The sequence below is a fragment of the Oncorhynchus gorbuscha genome, linkage group LG18 (assembly GCF_021184085.1).
Source record: "Oncorhynchus gorbuscha isolate QuinsamMale2020 ecotype Even-year linkage group LG18, OgorEven_v1.0, whole genome shotgun sequence".
Classification (NCBI taxonomy): domain Eukaryota; kingdom Metazoa; phylum Chordata; class Actinopteri; order Salmoniformes; family Salmonidae; genus Oncorhynchus; species Oncorhynchus gorbuscha.
This window is the reverse complement of record NC_060190.1, coordinates 74,183,435-74,208,977: the sequence shown is the minus strand read 5'-3', so window position 1 is coordinate 74,208,977 and position 25,543 is coordinate 74,183,435. Positions and strand designations below refer to the sequence as shown.

General features: G+C 41.4%; 2 protein-coding genes across 3 annotated transcripts in view; one reads left to right on the top strand and one right to left on the bottom strand.

The window, feature by feature from the left end:
• The window catches only part of col2a1b (collagen, type II, alpha 1b), a 129,639-nt gene extending 112,480 nt beyond the window's left edge, over nt 1-17,159 (top strand). For both annotated transcript variants that reach the window (XM_046312669.1, XM_046312667.1), the window contains 10 exons: nt 1,723-1,830; nt 3,448-3,555; nt 5,031-5,192; nt 5,480-5,641; nt 7,251-7,304; nt 7,441-7,548; nt 8,247-8,535; nt 8,832-9,019; nt 9,609-9,851; nt 15,410-17,159. In XM_046312669.1, the coding sequence (XP_046168625.1) occupies nt 1,723-1,830; nt 3,448-3,555; nt 5,031-5,192; nt 5,480-5,641; nt 7,251-7,304; nt 7,441-7,548; nt 8,247-8,535; nt 8,832-9,019; nt 9,609-9,851; nt 15,410-15,556 (1,569 nt within the window). In that variant the 3' untranslated portion in view covers nt 15,557-17,159. The remainder of the gene's footprint in view (nt 1-1,722; nt 1,831-3,447; nt 3,556-5,030; nt 5,193-5,479; nt 5,642-7,250; nt 7,305-7,440; nt 7,549-8,246; nt 8,536-8,831; nt 9,020-9,608; nt 9,852-15,409) is intronic.
• Nucleotides 17,160-24,412: 7,253 nt separating this feature from the next.
• LOC124004091 (leucine-rich repeat-containing protein 3-like) overlaps nt 24,413-25,543 on the bottom strand; it is a 26,118-nt gene continuing 24,987 nt past the window's right edge. Inside the window, exon 3 of the mRNA XM_046312871.1 lies at nt 24,413-25,502. Coding sequence (XP_046168827.1) covers nt 24,932-25,502 — 571 coding nt within the window. The 3' untranslated portion in view covers nt 24,413-24,931. The remainder of the gene's footprint in view (nt 25,503-25,543) is intronic.

Below are 25,543 nucleotides of genomic sequence, written 5' to 3'. Positions count from 1 at the left end.
CCGTCCTCCAGCCAGGGGCATAGTGGACGGGCTTGATAACTCTCATTCAACCCAGCACCATACTGAAGCAAAAGATGGTAATACAAGCTGAATTCATCTTTTGTCACAACCGTCCTCAAATACAGGTCCTACAGGCTTTAATCAATACAGGTCCTACAGGCTTTAATCAATACAAATCCTACAGGCTTTAATCAATACAGGTCCTACAGGCTTTAATCAATACAGATCCTACAGGCTTTAATCAATACAGGTCCTACAGGCTTTAATCAATACAGATCCTACAGGCTTTAATCAATACAGGTCCTACAGGCTTTAATCAATACAGGTCCTACAGGCTTTAATCAATACAGGTCCTACAGGCTTTAATCAACACAGATCCTACAGGCTTTATGCTTCATTCAACATTGAAGTTATTTAGGTCACGTGTTTCTGAACTCGTGGTGTTCTTCCGATTGTGATGTCACTGACAACACACATCCCACCACTCAAGTTAACACGGAAATACATTCATTTTGGGGTTTTGCAGCTATAAAACAAAACTGGCTTTATGTCTTAAAAGTCTCTCTTTTGGTTTGACTTCCAACCCAACCGGCATGAACAGCAGTCCAGGGAATAATGGACTATTCCCTCGTCCCCATCACAACAAAACACGTGTCAGTCGCTGACCCAATAACCAGCCCAAACACACTGCTGTCTGCAGGGCGTTAATACCCCCTGTGGGCTTCCCCTGGACAGAGATATGATGGCAGAGGGGACGTTTTACTTTGTACTTCCCACTCCCTGCTGTGCAGTTCACCCCCTGAGCAGTACTGAACTAACAGCCGGCATAGCTGTCTGTTACTGAAATTGGACAGGCAAGTCCAGAGAACAGATATGATAAGACCCTCTGATCCTCCCTGGTATAAATCACAGAAGTGGAGGTGGAAGCACTGCACACAAAATGCTTTTTCTTGTTTTTTTCCAGTGTGTTTACAGATTTTTATAGTTTTTCTGTTGATATATTTTTTGTTGTTGTTGAAAACACTCACTTGAAAATAACACAGTCCTCTTGTCCTCCACTTGCTTCTCTCCTCCTCTTCTTCCTCTCCTCTTCCTCCTCTCCTCCTGCTCTTCCTCTCGTCCACCTCCTCCTCCTCCTCTCTTCCTCTCCTCTTCCTTCTCTTCTTCCTCTCTTCCTCCTCTCTTCCTCCTCCCCTCTTCCTCCTATCCTGCTCCTCTACTCTCTTCCTCCTCTCCTCTCTTCCTCCTCCTCTCCTCTCTTCCTCCTCTTCTTCCTCCTCTTCTTCCTCTCTTCCTCCTCTACTCCTCTCTTCCTCCTATCCTGCTCCTCTCCTCTCCTGCTACTCTCCTCTCTTCCTCCTCTCCTCTCTTCCTCCTCTCCTCTCTTCCTCCTCTCTTCTCTTCCTCTTCTTCTTCCTCTTCTTCTTCCTCCTCTCCCCTATTCCTCCTCTCCTCTCTTCCTCCTCTTCATCCTCCACTTCCTCCTCTCTTCCTCCCCTCCTCTCCTCCTCCTCTCTTCCTCTCTTCCTCCTCTCCTCTCCTCCTCCTCTCTTCCTCTCTTCCTCCTCTCCTCTCTTCCTCCTCTCCTCTCCTCCTCCTCTCTTCCTCTCTTCCTCCTCTCCACCTCTCTTCCTCTCTTCCTCCTCTCCTCCGCTCCTCCTTCTCTCTTCTTCCTCTCTTCCTCCTCTCTTCCTCCTCTTCCTCTTCTCTTCCTCCTCCCAGGGTCCCGATGGTCCTTCAGGTCCTTCAGGTCTTGCTGGACAGCGTGGTATTGTTGGTCTTCCAGGACAGCGTGGGGAGAGAGGTTTCCCTGGCCTGCCAGGACCCTCTGTAAGTCATATACACCACATTACAGATCCCATTCATTCATTAGACTATTCATTCTTCATTAGACTATTCATTCATTCATTCCTTAGACTATTCATTCATTCATTCGTTCATTAGACTATTGATTAATTCATTAGGCTATTAATTCATTAAGCTATTCATTCATTAGGCTATTCATTCATTAGGCTATTAATTCATTATGCTATTCATTCATTAGACTATTCATTCATTCATTCATTAGGCTATTCATTCATTAGACTATTAATTCATTCATTCCTTAGGCTATTCATTCATTCATTCATTAGGCTATTCATTCATTCATTAGGCTATTCATTCATTCTATTAATTCATTAGGCTATTCATTCATTAGGCTATTCATTCATTAGGCTATTAATTCATTAGGCTATTCATTCATTAGGCTATTCATTCATTCATTCATTAGGCTATTCATTCATTAGGCTATTCATTCATTAGGCTATTCATTCATTAGTCTATTCATTCATTAGGCTATTAATTCATTAGGCTATTCATTCATTAGGCTATTCATTCATTAGGCTATTCATTCATTAGGCTATTCATTCATTAGGCTATTAATTCATTAGGCTATTCATTCATTAGGCTATTCATTCATTCATTCATTAGGCTATTCATTCATTAGGCTATTCATTCATTAGGCTATTCATTCATTAGGCTATTCATTCATTAGGCTATTCATTCATTAGGCTATTCATTCATTAGGCTATTCATTCATTCATTCATTAGGCTATTCATTCATTAGGCTATCATTCATTCATTCATTAGGCTATTCATTCATTCATTCATTCGGCTATTCATTATTCATTCATTAGGCTATTCATTCATTAGGCTATTCATTCATTAGGCTATTCATTCATTCATTCATTAGGCTATTCATTCATTCATTCATTAGGCTATTCATTCATTCATTCATTCATTCATTCATTAGGCTATTCATTCATTCATTAGGCTATTCATTCATTAGGCTATTCATTCATTAATTAATTCATTAGGCTATTCATTCAGTCATTCATTCATTAGACTATTAATTCATTCATTACACTATTAATTCATTCATTAGGCTATTCATTCAGTCATTCATTCATTAGACTATTCATTCATTAGGCTATTCATTCAGTCATTCATTCATTAGACTATTCATTCATTAGGCTATTGATTCATTCATTCATTCATTAGACTATTCATTCATTAGACTATTAATTCATTCATTCGACTATTAATTCATTCATTAGACTATTCATTCATTCATTAGGCTATTCATTCAGTCATTCATTCATTAGACTACTCATTCATTCATTCATTACTATTCATTCAGTCATTCATTCATTAGACTATTAATTCATTCATTCATTAGACTATTCATTCAGTCATTCATTCATTAGACTATTCATTCATGATTCATTCACTATTATAGATGACAGAATAATATTGTACTGTCAATTGACTTGTACCCATCCCACCCATTTCAAGTAAGAATGGATGGATGAATATTCAAAGAAAAAGATCAGTGAATATATGACTATTGATTAGAGTGTCGCCCCCTATTGGTGGTCCTCCAACTGACCCGTGTGTCCATCTCCCCAGGGAGAGCCTGGTAAACAAGGAGCTCCTGGTGGAAGCGGAGACCGTGGGCCCCCTGGCCCAGTGGGACCCCCTGGACTGACTGGACCCGCTGGAGAGCCCGGGAGAGAGGTCAGTGTCTGTCAAAATCAAATCAAATCAAATGTATTTATATAGCCCTTCGTACATCAGCTGATATCTCAAAGTGCTGTACAGAAACCCAGCCTAAAACCCCAAACAGCAAGCAATGCAGGTGTAGAAGCACGTTGACTAGGAAAAACTCCCTAGAAAGGCCAAAACCTAGGAAGAAACCTAGAGAGGAACCAGGCTATGAGGGGTGGCCAGTCCTCTTCTGGCTGTGCCGGGTGGAGATTATAACAGAACATGGCCAAGATGTTCAAATGTTCATAAATGACCAGCATGGTCCAATAATAATAAGGCAGAACAGTTGAAACTGGAGCAGCAGCACGGCCAGGTGGACTGGGGACAGCAAGGAGTCATCATGTCAGGTAGTCCTGAGGCATGGTCCTAGGGCTCAGGTTCACCGAAAGAGAGAAAGAAAGAGAGAAAGAGAGAATTAGAGAGAGCACACTTAAATTCACACAGGACACCGAATCAGACAGGAGAAGTACTCCAGATATAACAAACAGCCCCCCGACACATAAACTACTGCAGCATAAATACTGGAGGCTGAGACAGGAGGGGTAGGGAGACATTGTGGCCCCATCCGAGGACACCCCCGGACTGAGGCCAAACAGGAAGGATATAACCCCACCCACTTTGCCAAAGCACAGCCCCCACACCACTAGAGGGATATCTTCAACCACCAACTTACCATAGCGTGTTGTCTGAAATGACAGAGAGGTCAGTGTCTGTCCCATAGCGTGTTGTGTCTGAAATGACAGAGAGGTCAGTGTCTGTCCCATAGCGTGTTGTCTGAAATGACAGAGAGGTCAGTGTCTGTCCCATAGCGTGTTGTCTGAAATGACAGAGAGGTCAGTGTCTGTCCCATAGCGTGTTGTCTGAAATGACAGAGAGGTCAGTGTCTGTCCCATAGCGTGTTGTCTGAAATGACAGAGGTCAGTGTCTGTCCCATAGCGTGTTGTCTGAAATGACAGAGAGGTCAGTGTCTGTCCCATAGCGTGTTGTCTGAAATGACAGAGAGGTCAGTGTCTGTCCCATAGCGTGTTGTCTGAAATGACAGAGAGGTCAGTGTCTGTCCCATAGCGTGTTGTCTGAAATGACAGAGGTCAGTGTCTGTCCCATAGCGTGTTGTCTGAAATGACAGAGAGGTCAGTGTCTGTCCCATAGCGTGTTGTCTGAAATGACAGAGAGGTCAGTGTCTGTCCCATAGCGTGTTGTGACTGAAGTAGCATCCTAGTTCTTATATTGCTCATTACTTTTAAACAGGGTCCGCATAGTGCTCTGTCCAAATGTAGTGCACTATATAGGGAATAGTGTGCCATTCAATGCAGCACAGTGTCACCGTTATGGCCTCTCATCTCTATACCTTCGCTACAACACGTTAACTCACTGTCATGATTAACTGGATCACTATCTATACGTTTGATGTTTCTGATATTAAACTATGTGTGATTGTCTCTCAGGGCAACGCTGGTTCTGATGGACCCCCTGGTAGAGATGGATCCACTGGAATCAAGGGTGACCGTGGTAACACCGGTCCTGCTGGTGCTCCTGGCTCCCCAGGGGCTAATGGTTCCCCCGGCCCTGTCGGCCCCACCGGCAAGCAGGGAGACAGGGGAGAGGCTGTGAGTATACACCCTAAATCACTCCCCATAACATCCCCAATGGCACCCCGTAGAAGCCTTTTAACACCCCTAAAACCCCCTCTCTTGGGAGGTGAATAACCCAGGCCATGTTATTGTTTTCTGTCTACTTTCTCTTGCCAGGACAATCTGGATATGTGATTGAGTTCAGTCGATATATTCATAATGTTTTTATTATCCATAAGGTTCTCAGATATAACGGTTTACTCAAATACTATTGTATTTGCAGCCCTTCCTAACCCTGTGTCTGTCTCTTGACTGTTCTCTAGGGAGCTCAAGGACCCGCTGGACCTGCCGGGCCTGCTGGAGCCAGAGGAATGGCTGGACCTCAAGGACCCCGTGGAGACAAGGGTGAGGCTGGAGAAGGTGGAGAGAGAGGACAGAAAGGACACAGAGGATTCACTGGTCTGCAGGGTCTGCCTGGACCTCCCGTAAGTACCCCCCAAATCTCCCTGTACCCCCTAATCTCCCTGTACTCCTAATCTCCCTCTCCCCCTAATCTTTCTGCACCTCCTAATCTACCGGTACCCCCTTATCTCCCTGTGCCCCTAATCTCCCTGTAACCCTAATCTCCCTGTAACCCTAATATTTCTGTACCCCCCTAATCTCCCTGTACCCCTAATCTCCCTGTAACCCTAATCTCCCTGTAACCCTAATCTCCCTCTACCCCTAATATTTCTGTACCACCTAATCTTCCTGTAACCCTAATCTCCCTCTACCCCTAATCTTTCTGTACCCCCCTAATCTCCCTGTAACCCTAATCTCCCTGTAACTGTAACCCTAATCTCCCTGTAACCCTAATCTCCCTGTAACCCTAATCTCCCTCTACCCCTAATCTTTCTGCACCTCCTAATCTCCCTTTAACCCTAATCTCCCTCTACCCCTAATCTCCCTGTACCCCTAATCTCCCAGTACCCCTAATCTCCCTGTAACCCTAATCTCCCTGTAACCCTAATCTCCCTGTAACCCTAATCTCCCTCTACCCCTAATCTTTCTGCACCTCCTAATCTCCCTTTAACCCTAATCTCCCTCTACCCCTAATCTCCCTGTGTTCAAATGTTCCCAGCATAATCTCCCAGTACCCCAGGTGGACTAATCTCCCATGTCAGGTCTACCCCTAATCTCCCTGTAACCCTAATCTTTCTCTACCCCGAATCTCACTGTACCCACTAATCTTTCTGCCCCCGACCCCAGCATAATCTCTGAGACCTGGAACCCTCTACCCCTAATATTTCTGTACCGCCTAATCTCCCTATACCCCCTTATCTCCTTGTACCCCCTTATCTCCCTGTACCCATAATCTGCCTATTCCCCTTAATCTCCCTATACCCCCTTATTTCCCTATACCCCCGTATCTCCCTGTACACCCTAATCTCTCTATATCACAAATGGCTCTATATCACAAATGTCTCTTTAGCCTTTACCTGTAGTTGTGTATATCCTATAGACATTGTCTCACCTTGTCTCTCCCCAGAGGGTCAATCTGTCCTATAGACATTGTCTCACCTTGTCTCTCCCCATAGGGTCAATCTGTCCTATAGACATTGTCTCACCATGTCTCTCCCCATAGGGTCAATCTGTCCTATAGACATTGTCTCACCTTCTCTCTCCCCAGAGGGTCAATCTGTCCTATAGACATTGTCTCACCTTGTCTCTCCCCAGAGGGTCAATCTGTCCTATAGACATTGTCCCACCTTGTCTCTCCCCATAGGGTCAATCTGTCCTATAGACATTGTCCCACCTTGTCTCTCCCCAGAGGGTCAATCTGTCCTATAGACATTGTCCCACCTTGTCTCTCCCCAGAGGGTCAATCTGTCCTATAGACATTGTCTCACCTTGTCTCTCCCCATAGGGTCAATCTGTCCTATAGACATTGTCTCACCTTGTCTCTCCCCAGAGGGTCAATCTGTCCTATAGACATTGTCCCACCTTGTCTCTCCCCATAGGGTCAATCTGTCCTATAGACATTGTCTCACCTTGTCTCTCCCCATAGGGTCAATCTTTCCTATAGACATTGTCTCACCTTGTCTCTCCCCACAGGGTCAATCTGGAGACCAGGGTGCCTCTGGACCTGCCGGACCAAGTGGATCAAGGGTGAGTATAGACAGAATGATTAACAACTCTTACATAGAGTTTTGAGATGTACCCTTCCTTATTGTCAGCCAAAGAGCATGGCAGGCAGAGCTCTATTCTACAGTACAGTACATCTGAATCCTTGTGTTCTGTTTAGGGACCTCCCGGACCTATTGGTCCACATGGAAAGGATGGTACCAACGGTATGCCCGGCCCCATCGGACCACCCGGACCCCGTGGTCGCTCTGGAGAGACTGGTCCCTCTGTGAGTAACGCTCTCATCTCCCATCTATCTCTCAATGTATCTTAGTACTAGAGAGGAGAGAAGAGGAGAGGAGAGGAGGGGAGAGGAGAGGGAGAGGAGAGGAGAGGAGAGGGGAGGAGAGGAGGGGAGGGGAGGGGAGAGGAGAGGAGAGGAGAGGAGAGGAGAGGAGAGGAGAGGAGAGGAGAGGAGAGGAGAGGAGAGGAGAGGAGAGGAGAGGAGAGGAGAGAGGAGAGGAGGGGAGAGGGATAGGGAGAGGGAGGAGAGGAGAGGAGAGGAGAGGAGAGGAGAGGAGAGGAGAGGAGAGGAGAGGAGAGGAGAGGAGAGGAGAGGAGAGGAGAGGAGAGGAGAGGAGAGGAGAGGAGAGGAGAGGAGAGGAGAAAGAAGTGGAGGTGAGAGAAGGGGAGAGGAGAGAGAAGAGAGGAGAAGAGAAGAGGAGAGAGCAGTGTGTGACATGGTGCAAATCTCAAATCACCCCCTATTCCTCGTATAGTGTGCTACCTTTGCTCTGGTCAAAGTAATGCCCTGTGTAGGGAGCAGGTTGTCATCTGAGATGGCAGCCAGCTATATAGACACTTGATGTCCCCTCTGCTCTGTGCTTTTCGTCTTCTGTAATACCTATGGCCCTGCTAGCAGCACATCACCAGTAGCTCGTAGTCTAGCGTCTTGGTTTTCCAATTTCTTCTGTCTGCGTATCTCAGGGTCCACCTGGAAACTCCGGTCCCCCTGGTCCTCCTGGTCCTCCCGGCCCTGGTATCGACATGTCTGCCTTCGCTGGCCTGTCTCAGCCTGAGAAATCCCCCGATCCCCTGAGGTACATGAGGGCCGACCAGGCCTCCGGAAACCTGAGGACGCACGACGCCGAGGTGGACGCCACGCTCAAGTCTCTCAACAACCAGATTGAGAACATCCGATCCCCCGAGGGCTCCAAGAAGAACCCTGCACGTACTTGCAGAGACCTGAAGCTGTGCCACCCAGACTGGAAGAGTGGTGAGTGACGGGATGGGGGAGAAGAATGGCTCTTTGTTTTAGGGGTCAAGCCTTTTAGCCAAGCAACATGACTTGACCAGGAAAAACTCAGGGCCCTAACGTTTCTCCTGCTCAGGTGACGTTTCTCCTGTCCCCACTGGTTAGGTCGGGAAAAAAAATCCATAATATTTAGGGAAGTCTAGAAGATTCTGTCTTATTCAAAAGAGAAAGTAAATATAAACATGTGTATTGTAGTACAGAGTAATAGAGAGCTGATTCAATCTGAGATGTTTCCTGTCTCCTCCGTCTGTCTGCAGGAGAGTACTGGATCGACCCTAACCAGGGCTGCACCATAGACGCCATCAAGGTCTACTGTAACATGGAGACCGGAGAGTCCTGTGTCTACCCCAAGCCTGCCAGCATCCCCAAGAAGAACTGGTGGTCCAGCAAGAGCAAGGCTGCCAAACACATCTGGTTCGGAGAGACCATGAACGGAGGATTCCACGTGAGTCACCCTTCAATCTCTTTTTTCGGCTCTCTACTATATACAGTGCCTTGCGAAAGTATTCGGCCCCCTTGAACTTTGCGACCTTTTGCCACATTTCAGGCTTCAAACATAAAGATATAAAACTGTATTTTTTGTGAAGAATCAACAACAAGTGGGACACAATCATGAAGTGGAACGACATTTATTGTATATTTCAAACTTTTTTAACAAATCAAAATCTGAAAAATTATTCGTGATTTTTTTTGTTGTTCCCTTTTCAATCTCAGGTGACATCTGTTATGTGTGCAGTGCACTTATTTACTCAAGCCTCTCTGTGATTTGTTTCGGTCCTTTAGGGGATTCCTGCTTTTTGTTTTACTAAAATACGACACAATTACTTTTTTTTACGTACATTATCTCAATCAATGCCACTAAGTCCGTTCAACATTCTGATATAGTTCTGATTTAATGATGTCATTGATTCTTACATCCCTGTCTCCCTGTTCTCTCTCACTAGTTTTAACCATTGACATTGTAATATGATATCCATCGTTGTACCAGTCCTGACCTCCCTTCTCCCCTCCTCTCTCTCTGCTGCCCTCTACAGTTCAGCTATGGCGATGAGAGTCTGACAGCCAACACGGCCAGCATCCAGATGACCTTCCTGCGGCTCCTGTCCACCGAGGCTAATCAGAACCTCACCTACCACTGCAAGAACAGCGTGGCCTATATGGACGGGGCCACGGGGAACCTGAAGAAGGCCGTGCTGCTCCAGGGCTCCAACGACGTGGAGATCAGAGCCGAGGGCAACAGCCGCTTCACCTACAGCGTTATGGAGGACGGCTGCACGGTGAGAGGATGAACACACACACACACGCGCACGCACACACACACACACACACACACACACACACACACACACACACACACACACACACACACACACACACACACACACACACACACACACACACACACACACACACACACACACACACACACACACACGGGCTACAGCCACTTTACATACACCATTATGGAGGACGGCTGCACAGTGACGAAAACACACGGAACAGTTTTGAGACTATTTAACCCCAACCCACAAATACACTCATTCACTGTCCCCTGTCAATATCTATAACATGTCTATCCCCTATCAATATCTATAACATGTCTATAACATATCTATAACATATCTATAACATGTATGTCCCCTATCAATATCTATAACATATCTATAACATATCTATAACATGTCTGTCCCCTATCAATATCTATAACATGTCTGTCCCCTATCAATATCTATAACATGTCTATAACATATCTATAACATGTCTGTCCCCTATCAATATCTATAACATATCTATAACATGTCTGTCCCCTATCAATATCTATAACATATCTATAACATATCTATAACATGTCTGTCCCCTATCAATATCTATAACATATCTATAACATGTCTGTCCCCTATCAATATCTATAACATGTCTATAACATATCTATAACATGTCTGTCCCCTATCAATATCTATAACATATCTATAACATGTCTGTCCCCTATCAATATCTATAACATGTCTATAACATATCTATAACATGTCTGTCCCCTATCAATATCTATAACATATCTATAACATGTCTGTCCCCTATCAATATCTATAACATGTCTATAAGATATCTATAACATGTCTGTCCCCTATCAATATCTATAAGATATCTATAACATGTCTGTCCCCTATCAATATCTATAACATATCTATAACATGTCTGTCCCCTATCAATATCTATAACATATCTATAACATGTCTGTCCCCTATCAATATCTATAACATGTCTATAACATATCTATAACATGTCTGTCCCCTATCAATATCTATAACATATCTATAACATGTCTGTCCCCTATCAATATCTATAACATATCTATAACATGTCTGTCCCCTATCAATATCTATAACATATCTATAACATGTCTGTCCCCTATCAATATCTATAACATGTCTATAACATGTCTGTCCCCTATCAATATCTATAACATATCTATAACATGTCTGTCCCCTATCAATATCTATAACATATCTATAACATGTCTGTCCCCTATCAATATCTATAACATGTCTATAACATATCTATAACATGTCTGTCCCCTATCAATATCTATAACATATCTATAACATGTCTGTCCCCTATCAATATCTATAACATATCTATAACATGTCTGTCCCCTATCAATATCTATAACATGTCTATAACATATCTATAACATGTCTGTCCCCTATCAATATCTATAACATATCTATAACATGTCTGTCCCCTATCAATATCTATAACATATCTATAACATGTCTGTCCCCTATCAATATCTATAACATGTCTATAACATATCTATAACATGTCTGTCCCCTATCAATATCTATAACATATCTATAACATGTCTGTCCCCTATCAATATCTATAACATGTCTATAACATATCTATAACATGTATGTCCCCTATCAATATCTATAACATATCTATAACATGTCTGTCCCCTATCAATATCTATAACATATCTATAACATGTCTGTCCCCTATCTATATGTCTATAACATGTCTATAACATGTCTGTCCCCTATCAATATCTATAACATATCTATAACATGTCTGTCCCCTATCAATATCTATAACATATCTATAACATGTCTGTCCCCTATCAATATCTATAACATGTCTATAACATATCTATAACATGTCTGTCCCCTATCAATATCTATAACATGTCTGTCCCCTATCAATATCTATAACATATCTATAACATGTCTGCCCCCTATCAATATCTATAACATATCTATAACATGTCTATAACATATCTATAACATGTCTGTCCCCTATCAATATCTATAACATATCTATAACATATCTATAACATGTCTGTCCCCTATCAATATCTATAACATATCTATAACATGTCTGTCCCCTATCAATATCTATAACATGTCTATAACATATCTATAACATGTCTGTCCCCTATCAATATCTATAACATGTCTATAACATATCTATAACATGTCTGTCCCCTATCAATATCTATAACATATCTATAACATGTCTGTCCCCTATCAATATCTATAACATGTCTATAACATATCTATAACATGTCTGTCCCCTATCAATATCTATAACATATCTATAACATGTCTGTCCCCTATCAATATCTATAACATGTCTGTTAACCCCAAACCACAAATACACTCATTCACTGTCCCATGTCAATATCTATAACATGTCTATCCCCTATCAATATCTGTCCCCTGTCAATATCTGTCCCCTATCAATATCTATAACATGACTGTCCCCTATCGATATCTATAACATGTCTGTTAACCCCAACCCACAAATACACTCATTCACTGTCCCCTGTCAATATCTATAACATGTCTATCCCCTAGCAATATCTATAACATGTCTATAACATGTCTATAACATATCTATAACATATCTATAACATACCTATAACATATCTATAACATGTCTATAACATGTCTATAACATGTCTATAACATATCTATAACATATCTATAACATATCTATAACATGTCTGTCCCCTATCAATATCTATAACATATCTATAACATGTCTGTCCCCTATCAATATCTATAACATATCTATAACATATCTATAAAATATCTATAACATGTCTGTCCCCTATCAATATCTATAACATGTCTATAACATATCTATAACATGTCTGTCCCCTATCAATATCTATAACATATCTATAACATGTCTGTCCCCTATCAATATCTATAACATGTCTGTTAACCCCAAACCACAAATACACTCATTCACTGTCCCATGTCAATATCTATAACATGTCTATCCCCTATCAATATCTGTCCCCTGTCAATATCTGTCCCCTATCAATATCTATAACATGACTGTCCCCTATCGATATCTATAACATGTCTGTTAACCCCAACCCACAAATACACTCATTCACTGTCCCCTGTCAATATCTATAACATGTCTATCCCCTAGCAATATCTATAACATGTCTATAACATGTCTATAACATATCTATAACATATCTATAACATACCTATAACATATCTATAACATGTCTATAACATGTCTATAACATGTCTATAACATGTCTATAACATATCTATAACATGTCTGTCCCCTATCAATATCTATAACATATCTATAACATGTCTGTCCCCTATCAATATCTATAACATATCTATAACATGTCTGCCCCCTATCAATATCTATAACATATCTATAACATGTCTATAACATATCTATAACATGTCTGTCCCCTATCAATATCTATAACATATCTATAACATGTCTGTCCCCTATCAATATCTATAACATATCTATAACATGTCTATCCCCTATCAATATCTATAACATGTCTATAACATGTCTATAACATGTCTATAACATGTCTATAACATATCTATAACATATCTATAACATATCTATAACATGTCTGTCCCCTATCAATATCTATAACATATCTATAACATATCTATAACATGTCTATAACATATCTATAACATATCTATAACATGTCTGTCCCCTATCAATATCTATAACATGTCTGTCCCCTATCAATATCTATAACATGTCTATAACATATCTATAACATGTCTGTCCCCTATCAATATCTATAACATATCTATAACATGTCTGTCCCCTATCAATATCTATAACATATCTATAACATGTCTGTCCCCTATCAATATCTATAACATGTCTATAACATATCTATAACATGTCTGTCCCCTATCAATATCTATAACATATCTATAACATGTCTGTCCCCTATCAATATCTATAACATGTCTATAACATATCTATAACATGTCTGTCCCCTATCAATATCTATAACATGTCTATAACATATCTATAACATGTCTGTCCCCTATCAATATCTATAACATATCTATAACATGTCTGACCCCTATCAATATCTATAACATGTCTATAACATATCTATAACATGTCTGTCCCCTATCAATATCTATAACATATCTATAACATGTCTGTCCCCTATCAATATCTATAACATGTCTGTTAACCCCAAACCACAAATACACTCATTCACTGTCCCATGTCAATATCTATTACATGTCTATCCCCTATCAATATCTGTCCCCTGTCAATATCTGTCCCCTATCAATATCTATAACATGACTGTCCCCTATCGATATATATAACATGTCTGTTAACCCCAACCCACAAATACACTCATTCACTGTCCCCTGTCAATATCTATAACATGTCTATCCCCTAGCAATATCTATAACATGTCTATAACATGTCTATAACATATCTATAACATACATATCTATAACATATCTATAACATATCTATAACATGTCTATAACATGTCTATAACATGTCTATAACATATCTATAACATATCTATAACATATCTATAACATGTCTGTCCCCTATCAATATCTATAACATGTCTGTCCCCTATCAATATCTATAACATGTCTATAACATGTCTGTCCCCTATCAATATCTATAACATACCTATAACATATCTATAACATATCTATAACATGTCTATAACATATCTATAACATATCTATAACATATCTATAAAATATCTATAACATGTCTGTCCCCTATCAATATCTATAACATGTCTATAACATATCTATAACATGTCTATACCATATCTATACCATATCTATAACATATCTATAACATGTCTATAACATGTCTATAACATGTCTATAACATATCTATAACATATCTATAACATATCTATAACATGTCTGTCCCCTATCAATATCTATAACATGTCTATAACATATCTATAACATATCTATAACATGTCTATAACATATCTATAACATATCTATAACATATCTATAAAATATCTATAACATGTCTGTCCCCTATCAATATCTATAACATGTCTATAACATATCTATAACATATCTATAACATATCTATAACATGTCTGTCCCCTATCAATATCTATAACATGTCTGTCCCCTATCAATATCTATAACATGTCTGTCCCCTATCAATATCTATAACATGTCTGTCCCCTATCAATATCTATAACATGTCTGTCCCCTATCAATATCTATAACATGTCTGTCCCCTATCAATATCTATAACATGTCTGTCCCCTATCAATATCTATAACATGTCTGTCCCCTATCAATATCTATAACATGTCTGTCCCCTATCAATATCTATAACATGTCTGTCCCCTATCAATATCTATAACATGTCTGTCCCCTATAAATATCTATAACATGTCTGTCCCCTATCAATATCTATAACATGTCTGTCACCTATCAATGTCTATAACATGTCTGTCCCCTATCGATGTCTATAACATGTCTGTCCCCTATCGATGTCTATAACATGTCTGTCTCTCTGTCCCCAGAAACATAAAGGAACGTGGGGAAAGACAGTGATTGAGTACAGATCCCAGAAGACCAGCCGGCTGCCCATCGTGGACATCGCTCCTGTGGATATTGGAGGAGCGGACCAAGAGTTTGGTGTTGATGTCGGCGCAGTTTGCTTCTTGTAAAGAAAGATGGATGAAAAGAAGGAGAAGTAGAGGGGAAAAACACATAAAATATGAGAGAGAGGAACACACGCTTCTATCAAAAAAAGGAAGAATGAAAGAAAGAATAGAGAAAGATCAAGACACTTTTATATAATTTTTTTGTTTAAGTAGAAAGTGCTTTTTCCAACTAAGTCCTGCACTGAATGGCACCGGCAATATTCATCTGGGATTTCGTGGCCTTCCAGTCTCCCTCCATCAGACGCCCCTCCCATGGTGCCCCAGCCCTCCCTCCACCCCCCACCCTGGGAGCACCACCCCACTAACAAGAAGGATCGAGGAGAAGAGGAGAAAGAGGAGAAAGGAGAAAGAGGCAGTGTGCCAGACAATGAGTTGGTGTTATTTATTTATTGTTCAGGTGTGGGTCCCAGGTGTGTTAGGACTGAGTGTGTGTAGCCTGTAAAAAGGCCCCATCCACAACAACAAACATATTCTATCAGTCCCCTCTTTTCATGTTCCACACCCTAAATATTATACCAATTCCAAACCAAAAAATCTGTCAGTGTGATAAGTGCAGGTGTCCCTAGTTCCAACCGCCGCCCCAGTGTGTATCAGGAAGTTACTGTGTATTATAATAAAGTCAAATGGTGCTAATGTTGTAAAACAAGTCTGTTTTCTTTAACAACCAGATAATAATGTATTAGTGACCTGTTTATAATGTGTGTGCATGTATGTATATGTGTGTATACATGTATATATATGCATTTTTCAGAGAGTACATTTCACACCGAGATCATTTTCCAGAGTGGTAAATGTTGCTGCCCCCCCCCCCAGCCCAACCCTGACTCTTCTCCGTGGTAACCCAATGACACAAAAACCATGTCCATAATATATTTTGTAAAGAGACATGTTCAATTCGGAATCAATCCGAGCTCTAAATTTATTTTTATTTTTTTTTATTTAGTTTTAATGATAATATTTTAAGCTACCTCACACACACACAGAAAGAAACAACAGAGCAAAGGTAAATCCTGTATCCAAGTTAACAAATCCAGCTTTGGCAATCTTCTTTTTTGGTGCATTAGACCCCATGTTGTGAGAAGCCCACCAGAAGTTGACTTTGACCGTTGACATATCCCACTCCACTTCCTCCCATAAACCCCCTGCTGTCCCTTCACACAGGAAGTACCTTCTGCCCTGGTAGGAAGTACCTCGGCCCTGGCCATGCCCCTCTAGGATCATGAAACGGGATATGGCTTTTTGACTTGATATCACACCTGGACAATCCAGCCCTCATTTACACACAGAGGGACCCTCTGCAGGGGGTTGATGGGAGGAAGTGGAGTGCCCTGGTCGAGGCACCACGACCAGGGCAGAGGGACCCTCTGTAGGGGGTTTATGGGAGGAAGTGGAGTGCCCTGGTCGAGGCACCACGACCAGGGCAGAAGGTGTGCATTCGTTTGTGTGGGGGTAGTAAAATATATTTTTTATATTAATAATAATAATATTGTTAATAATAACATCATTCCTATTATTATTATTATTATTAAATATGATGATCATGATTTTGTTTTTGTTACGGTTTTGATTCATGTAAATTGGAAATAAAAGGAAAAAAAACAATTAACAGGCTGAATTCGCTTTTTATTTTATTGATTTTTGTTGTTGTTTTTTGGGGGGTTGTTATTCACCCCCATAATGCTGCAGAGAAGAGTGTGTGTGGGGTTGTTATTCACCCCCCATAATGCTCAGAGAAGAGTGTGTGTGGGGTTGTTATTCACCCCCCATAATGCTGCAGAGAAGAGTGTGTGTGGGGTTGTTATTCACCCCCATAATGCTGCAGAGAAGAGTGTGTGTGGGGTTGTTATTCACCCCCCATAATGCTCCAGAGAAGAGTGTGTGTGGGGTTGTTATTCACCCCCCATAATGCTGCAGAGAAGAGTGTGTGTGGGGTTGTTATTCACCCCCCATAATGCTGCAGAGAAGAGTGCACCCCCATAATGCAGAGAAGAGTGTGTGTGGGGTTGTTATTCACCCCCCATAATGCTCAGAGAAGAGTGTGTGTGGGGTTGTTATTCACCCCCATAATGCTCCAGAGAAGAGTGTGTGTGGGGTTGGGTGCTGTGGTGGTGTGGGTGTTTTTGGGGGGTTGTTATTCACCCCCCATAATGCTCCAGAGAAGAGTGTGTAGCGTTAAAACTTATCTGGGGAGATGATTTGTTTCTGAAACCTGAAAGTATGATTGAACTTTGTTGTTGACAGTATTATATTCCCAGAGATAGAATCCAAATCTAGATCCTGTGTCCTGTATGGGTCTTTCCGTTGGTCTGTGTGTTTGAGCTAAATGCATATCGAGGGGTGGAATGTAGTCAGAACACACAAGGAGAGACCATGGATCACAAGTGGGTGGCACCCCAATTTTATTTGTTGTTTTCTTCATCGGAGAGAGTATGCAACATTTTGTGAGGAGGTGCGAAGTTCACATCATGTACTATTTTGTCAAATGTAAAAATCTTTTTTCAATATTTTCAGATTGTTTTTTAAGCATGCTAGATAAGAGAAGGGAGACATTTCCAACCGCTATCATCAGTAACTGTATGAACCGATTGTCCTCCTGTCTTTACATTTTTTCCCCTTTTCTTTCCTGACCTTTCACCTTTCACCTTTCACCTTTCACCGTAGCAATAAAAGGTAGAAGCATTTCTCTAAACAACACAGAGCCACGTTTCTTTTATTTCGTATTTTATTTTTCCCCGTAATTTGGTTTTAAAGTTAATTTATTATTTGATGTATTGGATCCCGAATCTACGATGTCGTCGTCTTTGTTTAGAATAATGATTGACATTTAAAACAACAGGAGAAAAGAACTAAATCAGCAAGACGAAAATACATCACAAATAAACCCCCGTTGAAAAAATGACACAGAAGGAGGCATGCTTGGTTCTTGTTGTCTGGGTTATTGGCATCTCCACAGACCGGGTTTGTCACTCAGGTTGTGGTATTCATTGTAGCCTATGACATAAAACAGTTACACTACAGTTAATGACAGGACAGTGCAATCAATTAAAGGAGTTGGGTTATCATTTAAATTGACAGTGCTATCATTTAAAGGAACAGTGCTATCATTTAAAGGGACAGTGCTCTCTTTTAAATTGACAGTGCTATCATTTCAATTGACAGTGCTATCACTTAAATTGACAGTGCTATCATTTAGCTTGACAGTGCTATCATTTAACTTGACAGTGCTATCATTTAACTTGACAGTGCTCTCTTTTAAATTGACAGTGCTATCATTTAAAGGGACAGTGCTATCATTTAAATTGATAGTGCTAACATTTAGCTTGACAGTGCTATCATTTAAATTGACAGTGCTATCATTTCAATTGACAGTGCTATCATTTCAATTGGCAGTGCTATCATTTAAATTGACAGTGCTATCATTTAACTTGGCAGTGCTATCATTTAAATTGGCAGTGCTATCATTTAAATTGACAGTGCTATCACTTAACTTGACAGTGCTATCATTTAAATTGGCAGTGCTATCATTTAAATTGACAGTGCTATCATTTAAATTGACAGTGCTATCATTTAAATTGACAGTGCTCTCTTTTAAATTGACAGTGCTCTCTTTTAAATTGACAGTGCTATCATTTAAATTGACAGTGCTATTATTTAAATTGACAGTGCTACCATTTAAATTGGCAGTGCTATCATTTAAATTGACAGTGCTATCACTTAACTTGACAGTGCTATCATTTAAATTGGCAGTGCTATCATTTAAATTGACAGTGCTATCACTTAAATTGGCAGTGCTATCATTTAAATTGACAGTGCTATCATTTAAATTGGCAGTGCTATCATTTAAATTGACAGTGCTATCATTTAAATTGGCAGTGCTATCATTTAAATTGACAGTGCTATCACTTAAATTGGCAGTGCTATCATTTAAATTGGCAGTGCTATCATTTAAATTGACAGTGCTATCATTTAAATTGACAGTGCTATCATTTAAATTGACAGTACTATCATTTAAATTGACAGTGCTATCATTTAAATTGGCAGTGCTATCATTTCAATTGACAGTGCTATCATTTAAATTGACAGTGCTATCATTTAGCTTGGCAGTGCTATCATTTAAATTGACAGTGCTATACCACAACCTGTGCTAGAATGGAACTCTGAATGCGACAACATTACACAAACACAATACAAAACCTCTTAGGGTTTGTCTGAGACAAAAGGAATAGGAATATCTCCATAGAAACGTACCACATATAGGCTACTGTACAAACCATTTTTTTTTCATGAAACACATAATATCCTATTCTGATTGATATAGCAACAATATGGTACAGGACTCATTCTCAATCAATGATGTCAGGAAAAAAAGTCATTGAACGTATTACACACATTCACCAGCATGCTTTCATTTAGTTCACAACATTAAGCTATTCGGTCTGGATCGCTGAAGCGTTACAGATTCTGTGATATACATTTTAAGATCATTTCCCATTGAGCTGGCATGTGCAACGTTTACCGTGAATGCGGTCTCCGCTAAAGTGGGAACATTGCCTTTCGATTTTAATTAGGCTGTAATGCTGAACTTCCATGACTGAATAGAGTCCCTAGTTTCAATCCATGGCGTGTTCGCGGACACTGCATTCACGGTAATAGCTGCATATTTAGGCTCAATTGGAAATATCTCAAAGTCAACTGTCTCTTTAAACTCACTTCACGAACAATAAGAAAGTCCAGGGAGAAAATATAGGACCATAACTTTAACCACACAGACAGAAAACCAGTTCTTAATAAAACATCACTACGAAGATACGTTAGGATACACAGAAACAAAACATTTCAAAAACTAGTTTGTTTCATTCGTCTGATAATTTTTAACAAAAGATAAATGTTAATTATTGAATCAATTCTAAAATCAGGTCTTCATTTAATTTCTCTGCTTCAGAGAGACAGATGATACCCTGCCATCCTACACTAGCCTCTCCTAACTTGGCCAATTTAGAAATGATTGCTTGTTACGTACTTGATGACTAAAAAAGGGATTCACCACCTGCTTCCTAGGGCCAGGGTAACATTAGATTCACCACCTGCTTCCTAGGGCCAGGGTAACATTAGATTCACCCCCTGCTTCATAGGGCCAGGGTAACATTAGATTCACCACCTGCTTCCTAGGGCCAGGGTAACATTAGATTCACCACCTGCTTCATAGGGCCAGGGTAACATTAGATTCACCCCCTGCTTCCTAGGGCCAGGGTAACATTAGATTCACCACCTGCTTCATAGGGCCAGGGTAACATTAGATTCACCACCTGCTTCCTAGGGCCAGGGTAACATTAGATTCACCCCCTGCTTCATAGGGCCAGGGTAACATTAGATTCACCACCTGCTTCCTAGGGCCAGGGTAACATTAGATTCACCCCCTGCTTCATAGGGCCAGGGTAACATTAGATTCACCACCTGCTTCATAGGGCCAGGGTAACATTAGATTCACCACCTGCTTCCTAGGGCCAGGGTAACATTAGATTCACCACCTGCTTCATAGGGCCAGGGTAACATTAGATTCACCACCTGCTTCCTAGGGCCAGGGTAACATTAGATTCACCACCTGCTTCCTAGGGCCAGGGTAACATTAGATTCACCACCTGCTTCATAGGGCCAGGGTAACATTAGATTCACCACCTGCTTCCTAGGGCCAGGGTAACATTAGATTCACCCCCTGCTTCCTAGGGCCAGGGTAACATTAGATTCACCACCTGCTTCATAGGGCCAGGGTAACATTAGATTCACCACCTGCTTCCTAGGGCCAGGGTAAAATTAGATTCACTACCTGCTTCATAGGGCCAGGGTAACATTAGATTCACCACCTGCTTCATAGGGCCAGGGTAACATTAGATTCACCACCTGCTTCATAGGGCCAGGGTAACATTAGATTCACCACCTGCTTCATAGGGCCAGGGTAACATTAGATTCACCACCTGCTTCATAGGGCCAGGGTAACATTAGATTCACCCCCTGCTTCCTAGGGCCAGGGTAACATTAGATTCACCACCTGCTTCATAGGGCCAGGGTAACATTAGATTCACCACCTGCTTCATAGGGCCAGGGTAACATTAGATTCATCACCTGCTTCCTAGGGCCAGGGTAACATTAGATTCACCACCTGCTTCATAGGGCCAGGGTAACATTAGATTCACCACCTGCTTCCTAGGGCCAGGGTAACATTAGATTCACCACCTGCTTCCTAGGGCCAGGGTAACATTAGATTCACCACCTGCTTCCTAGGGCCAGGGTAACATTAGATTCACCACCTGCTTCCTAGGGCCAGGGTAACATTAGATTCACCACCTGCTTCCTAGGGCCAGGGTAACATTAGAACAGCAGGAAGGAACGGATGTAGTGCGGATTGAGGGATTAGTGGGGTTTAATATAATTATAACTTTATTTGTATATCGCTTTTCGATACAAGTAACATGCTTCACATCATAAAATAAAATCACTAAGCATCTTTACAAAAGTGTGTCTTCGGGTAAGGGATTTAAAAAGAGGCACTGAATCTATAAGCCTGGTGTCCTCTGGCAGACCATCCCAAAGTCTCGGGCAAATGCCCGATCTCCTTTAGTTTTCAACCTAGACTTTGAATTGGTCAACAGTGGCCTGCCAGAGAATCTCAGGCTGTGTCCTGGCTCGTAGGGTGATAAAACACAGGATATGAATGTAGATGACTGGCTGGTTCAGACTCAGTGACCTTGTAGAGTGAGAGGTTAAAATAGCCTTCACTGATCATCAAGGGCTGGAGAGAGATAAAAGTAAGACTAATCATCCTGAACACTAAACAACATCACATGCCTTTGGAACCTGATATACAGAATAGAAACAGACAGTCCCTATTTACAGACAGACCAGTATTGATGATGAAAGCCACCAGTATTGAAGATGAAAGCCACCAGTATTGATGAGTATTGATGATGAAAGTCCCCAGTATTGATGATGAAAGCCCCCAGTATTGATGATGAAAGCCCCCAGTATTGATGATGAAAGCCCCCAGTATTGATGATGAAAGCCCCCAGTATTGATGATGAAAGCCCCCAGTATTGATGATGAAAGCCACCAGTATAAAGCCACCAGTATAAAGCCACCAGTATTGATGATGAAAGCCACCAGTATTGATGATGAAAGCCACCAGTATTGATGATGAAAGCCACCAGTATTGATGATGAAAGCCACCAGTATTGATGATGAAAGCCACCAGTATTGAAGATGAAAGCCACCAGTATAAAGCCACCAGTATTGATGATGAAAGCCACCAGTATAAAGCCACCAGTATTGATGATGAAAGCCCCCAGTATAAAGCCCCCAGTATTGATGATGAAAGCCACCAGTATAAAGCCACCAGTATTGATGATGAAAGCCACCAGTATTGAAGATGAAAGCCACCAGTATTGATGAGTATTGATGATGAAAGCCACCAGTATTGATGATGAAAGCCACCAGTATAAAGCCACCAGTATAAAGCCACCAGTATTGATGATGAAAGCCACCAGTATAAAGCCACCAGTATAAAGCCACCAGTATTGATGATGAAAGCCACCAGTATTGATGATGAAAGCCACCAGTATAAAGCCACCAGTATTGATGATGAAAGCCACCAGTATAAAGCCACCAGTATTGATGATGAAAGCCCCCAGTATTGATGATGAAAGCCACCAGTATTGATGATGAAAGCCACCAGTATAAAGCCACCAGTATTGATGATGAAAGCCACCAGTATAAAGCCACCAGTATTGATGATGAAAGCCACCAGTATTGATGATGAAAGCCACCAGTATTGATGATGAAAGCCACCAGTATTGATGATGAAAGCCACCAGTATTGATGATGAAAGCCCCAGTATTGATGATGAAAGCCCCCAGTATTGATGATGAAAGCCACCAGTATTGATGATGAAAGCCACCAGTATTGATGATGAAAGCCACCAGTATTGATGAGTATTGATGATGAAAGCCCCCAGTATTGATGATGAAAGCCCCCAGTATTGATGATGAAAGCCCCCAGTATTGATGATGAAAGCCACCAGTATTGATGATGAAAGCCCCAGTATTGATGATGAAAGCCCCCAGTATTGATGATGAAAGCCACCAGTATTGATGATGAAAGCCCCCAGTATTGATGATGAAAGCCCCCAGTATTGATGATGAAAGCCCCCAGTATTGATGATGAAAGCCACCAGTATTGATGATGAAAGCCACCAGTATTGATGATGAAAGCCACCAGTATTGATGATGAAAGCCACCAGTATTGATGATGAAAGCCACCAGTATAAAGCCACCAGTATAAAGCCACCAGTATTGATGATGAAAGCCACCAGTATAAAGCCACCAGTATTGATGATGAAAGCCACCAGTATAAAGCCACCAGTATTGAAGATGAAAGCCCCCAGTATTGATGATGAAAGCCACCAGTATTGATGATGAAAGCCACCAGTATAAAGCCACCAGTATTGATGATGAAAGCCACCAGTATAAAGCCACCAGTATTGATGATGAAAGCCCCCAGTATTGATGATGAAAGCCACCAGTATTGATGATGAAAGCCACCAGTATAAAGCCACCAGTATTGATGATGAAAGCCACCAGTATAAAGCCACCAGTATTGATGATGAAAGCCACCAGTATTGATGATGAAAGCCACCAGTATTGATGATGAAAGCCACCAGTATAAAGCCACCAGTATTGATGATGAAAGCCACCAGTATAAAGCCACCAGTATTGATGATGAAAGCCACCAGTATAAAGATGATAAAGCCACCAGTATTGATGATGAAAGCCACCAGTATAAAGCCACCAGTATAAAGCCACCAGCCACCAGTATTGATGATGAAAGCCACCAGTATAAAGCCACCAGTATTGATGATGAAAGCCACCAGTATAAAGCCACCAGTATAAAGCCACCAGTATTGATGATGAAAGCCACCAGTATTGATGATGAAAGCCACCAGTATTGATGATGAAAGCCACCAGTATTGATGATGAAAGGTGCTGATCAATATTGTCTTCTCTGTTTCTTTCTTCTTCTGGTCATCCTCTCCATTTGGACAGTGTTAAAGCTGTGTGGATACAAAAACCTTCATTTTTTTTGTATAAATGTAGGGCAAAAATATATAAATAATTATGGAAAAGTAGTTACAAAAATAAAATGCTGTAATCATTTAATTAAAGTCAAAGTTGTTATAGATAGTCCCTTTTCAATTAACAAGCTCCATCCCAATACAGAGAGATGAATTGTCCCTACGGCCTTTTCGTAGGCCTTCTCTTGGTTGTTTTTGTAAAAGAGACTGTGTTCTCAATAACCTACCTGATTAAAGAAAGGCAATAAATAAATAGTTCAGAGACCAGTGCTTATCGTGTCTGTCTCCGTGACTGTTTTCCTTGGACTGGGCAAACTCTTCAGATACTCCAGATGTCTTCTGGTCTCAGCCTGGTTCTGTCTCACGTAGTAGACCACATAAACAATGACCATGAAGAACCACACGAACATGGTCACCAGCATAGCCACATCCGTGGTCTTCCGCTGGAGATTACAGAAGTTCACCCCAGAGTCAAGCAATTTAACCAGCGGTTGACCGGCGTGCTCCCCTGCACCCCCTGGATCCTCCCAGCGACTCACCTCCCCGGCGCTCCTCACCGAGCTCTCACACACGATCCCGTTGACCGTCTCCGGCTCTAGATTTAACGTCTCCATCAGCTCCTGCAGGGTACAGTCGCAGTGCCACGGGTTGTGGTAGAGGCGCGTCTTGGCCCGCGTGGAACTGAACTCGTCCCGGCTGGCCTGGCGTAACAGGTTGTGTGAAAGATCCAGGAGACGGAGCTCTGAGCTCAGGTGGCGCAGGGCCCCGGAGGAGAGGGTGTCGATGCGGTTGTGGGAGAGGTAAAGCTCCCTCAGGTGGGTCAGCTCCCTGAAGGGAAGGCATATAACAGGAGGAAGTGTCAGAAACAT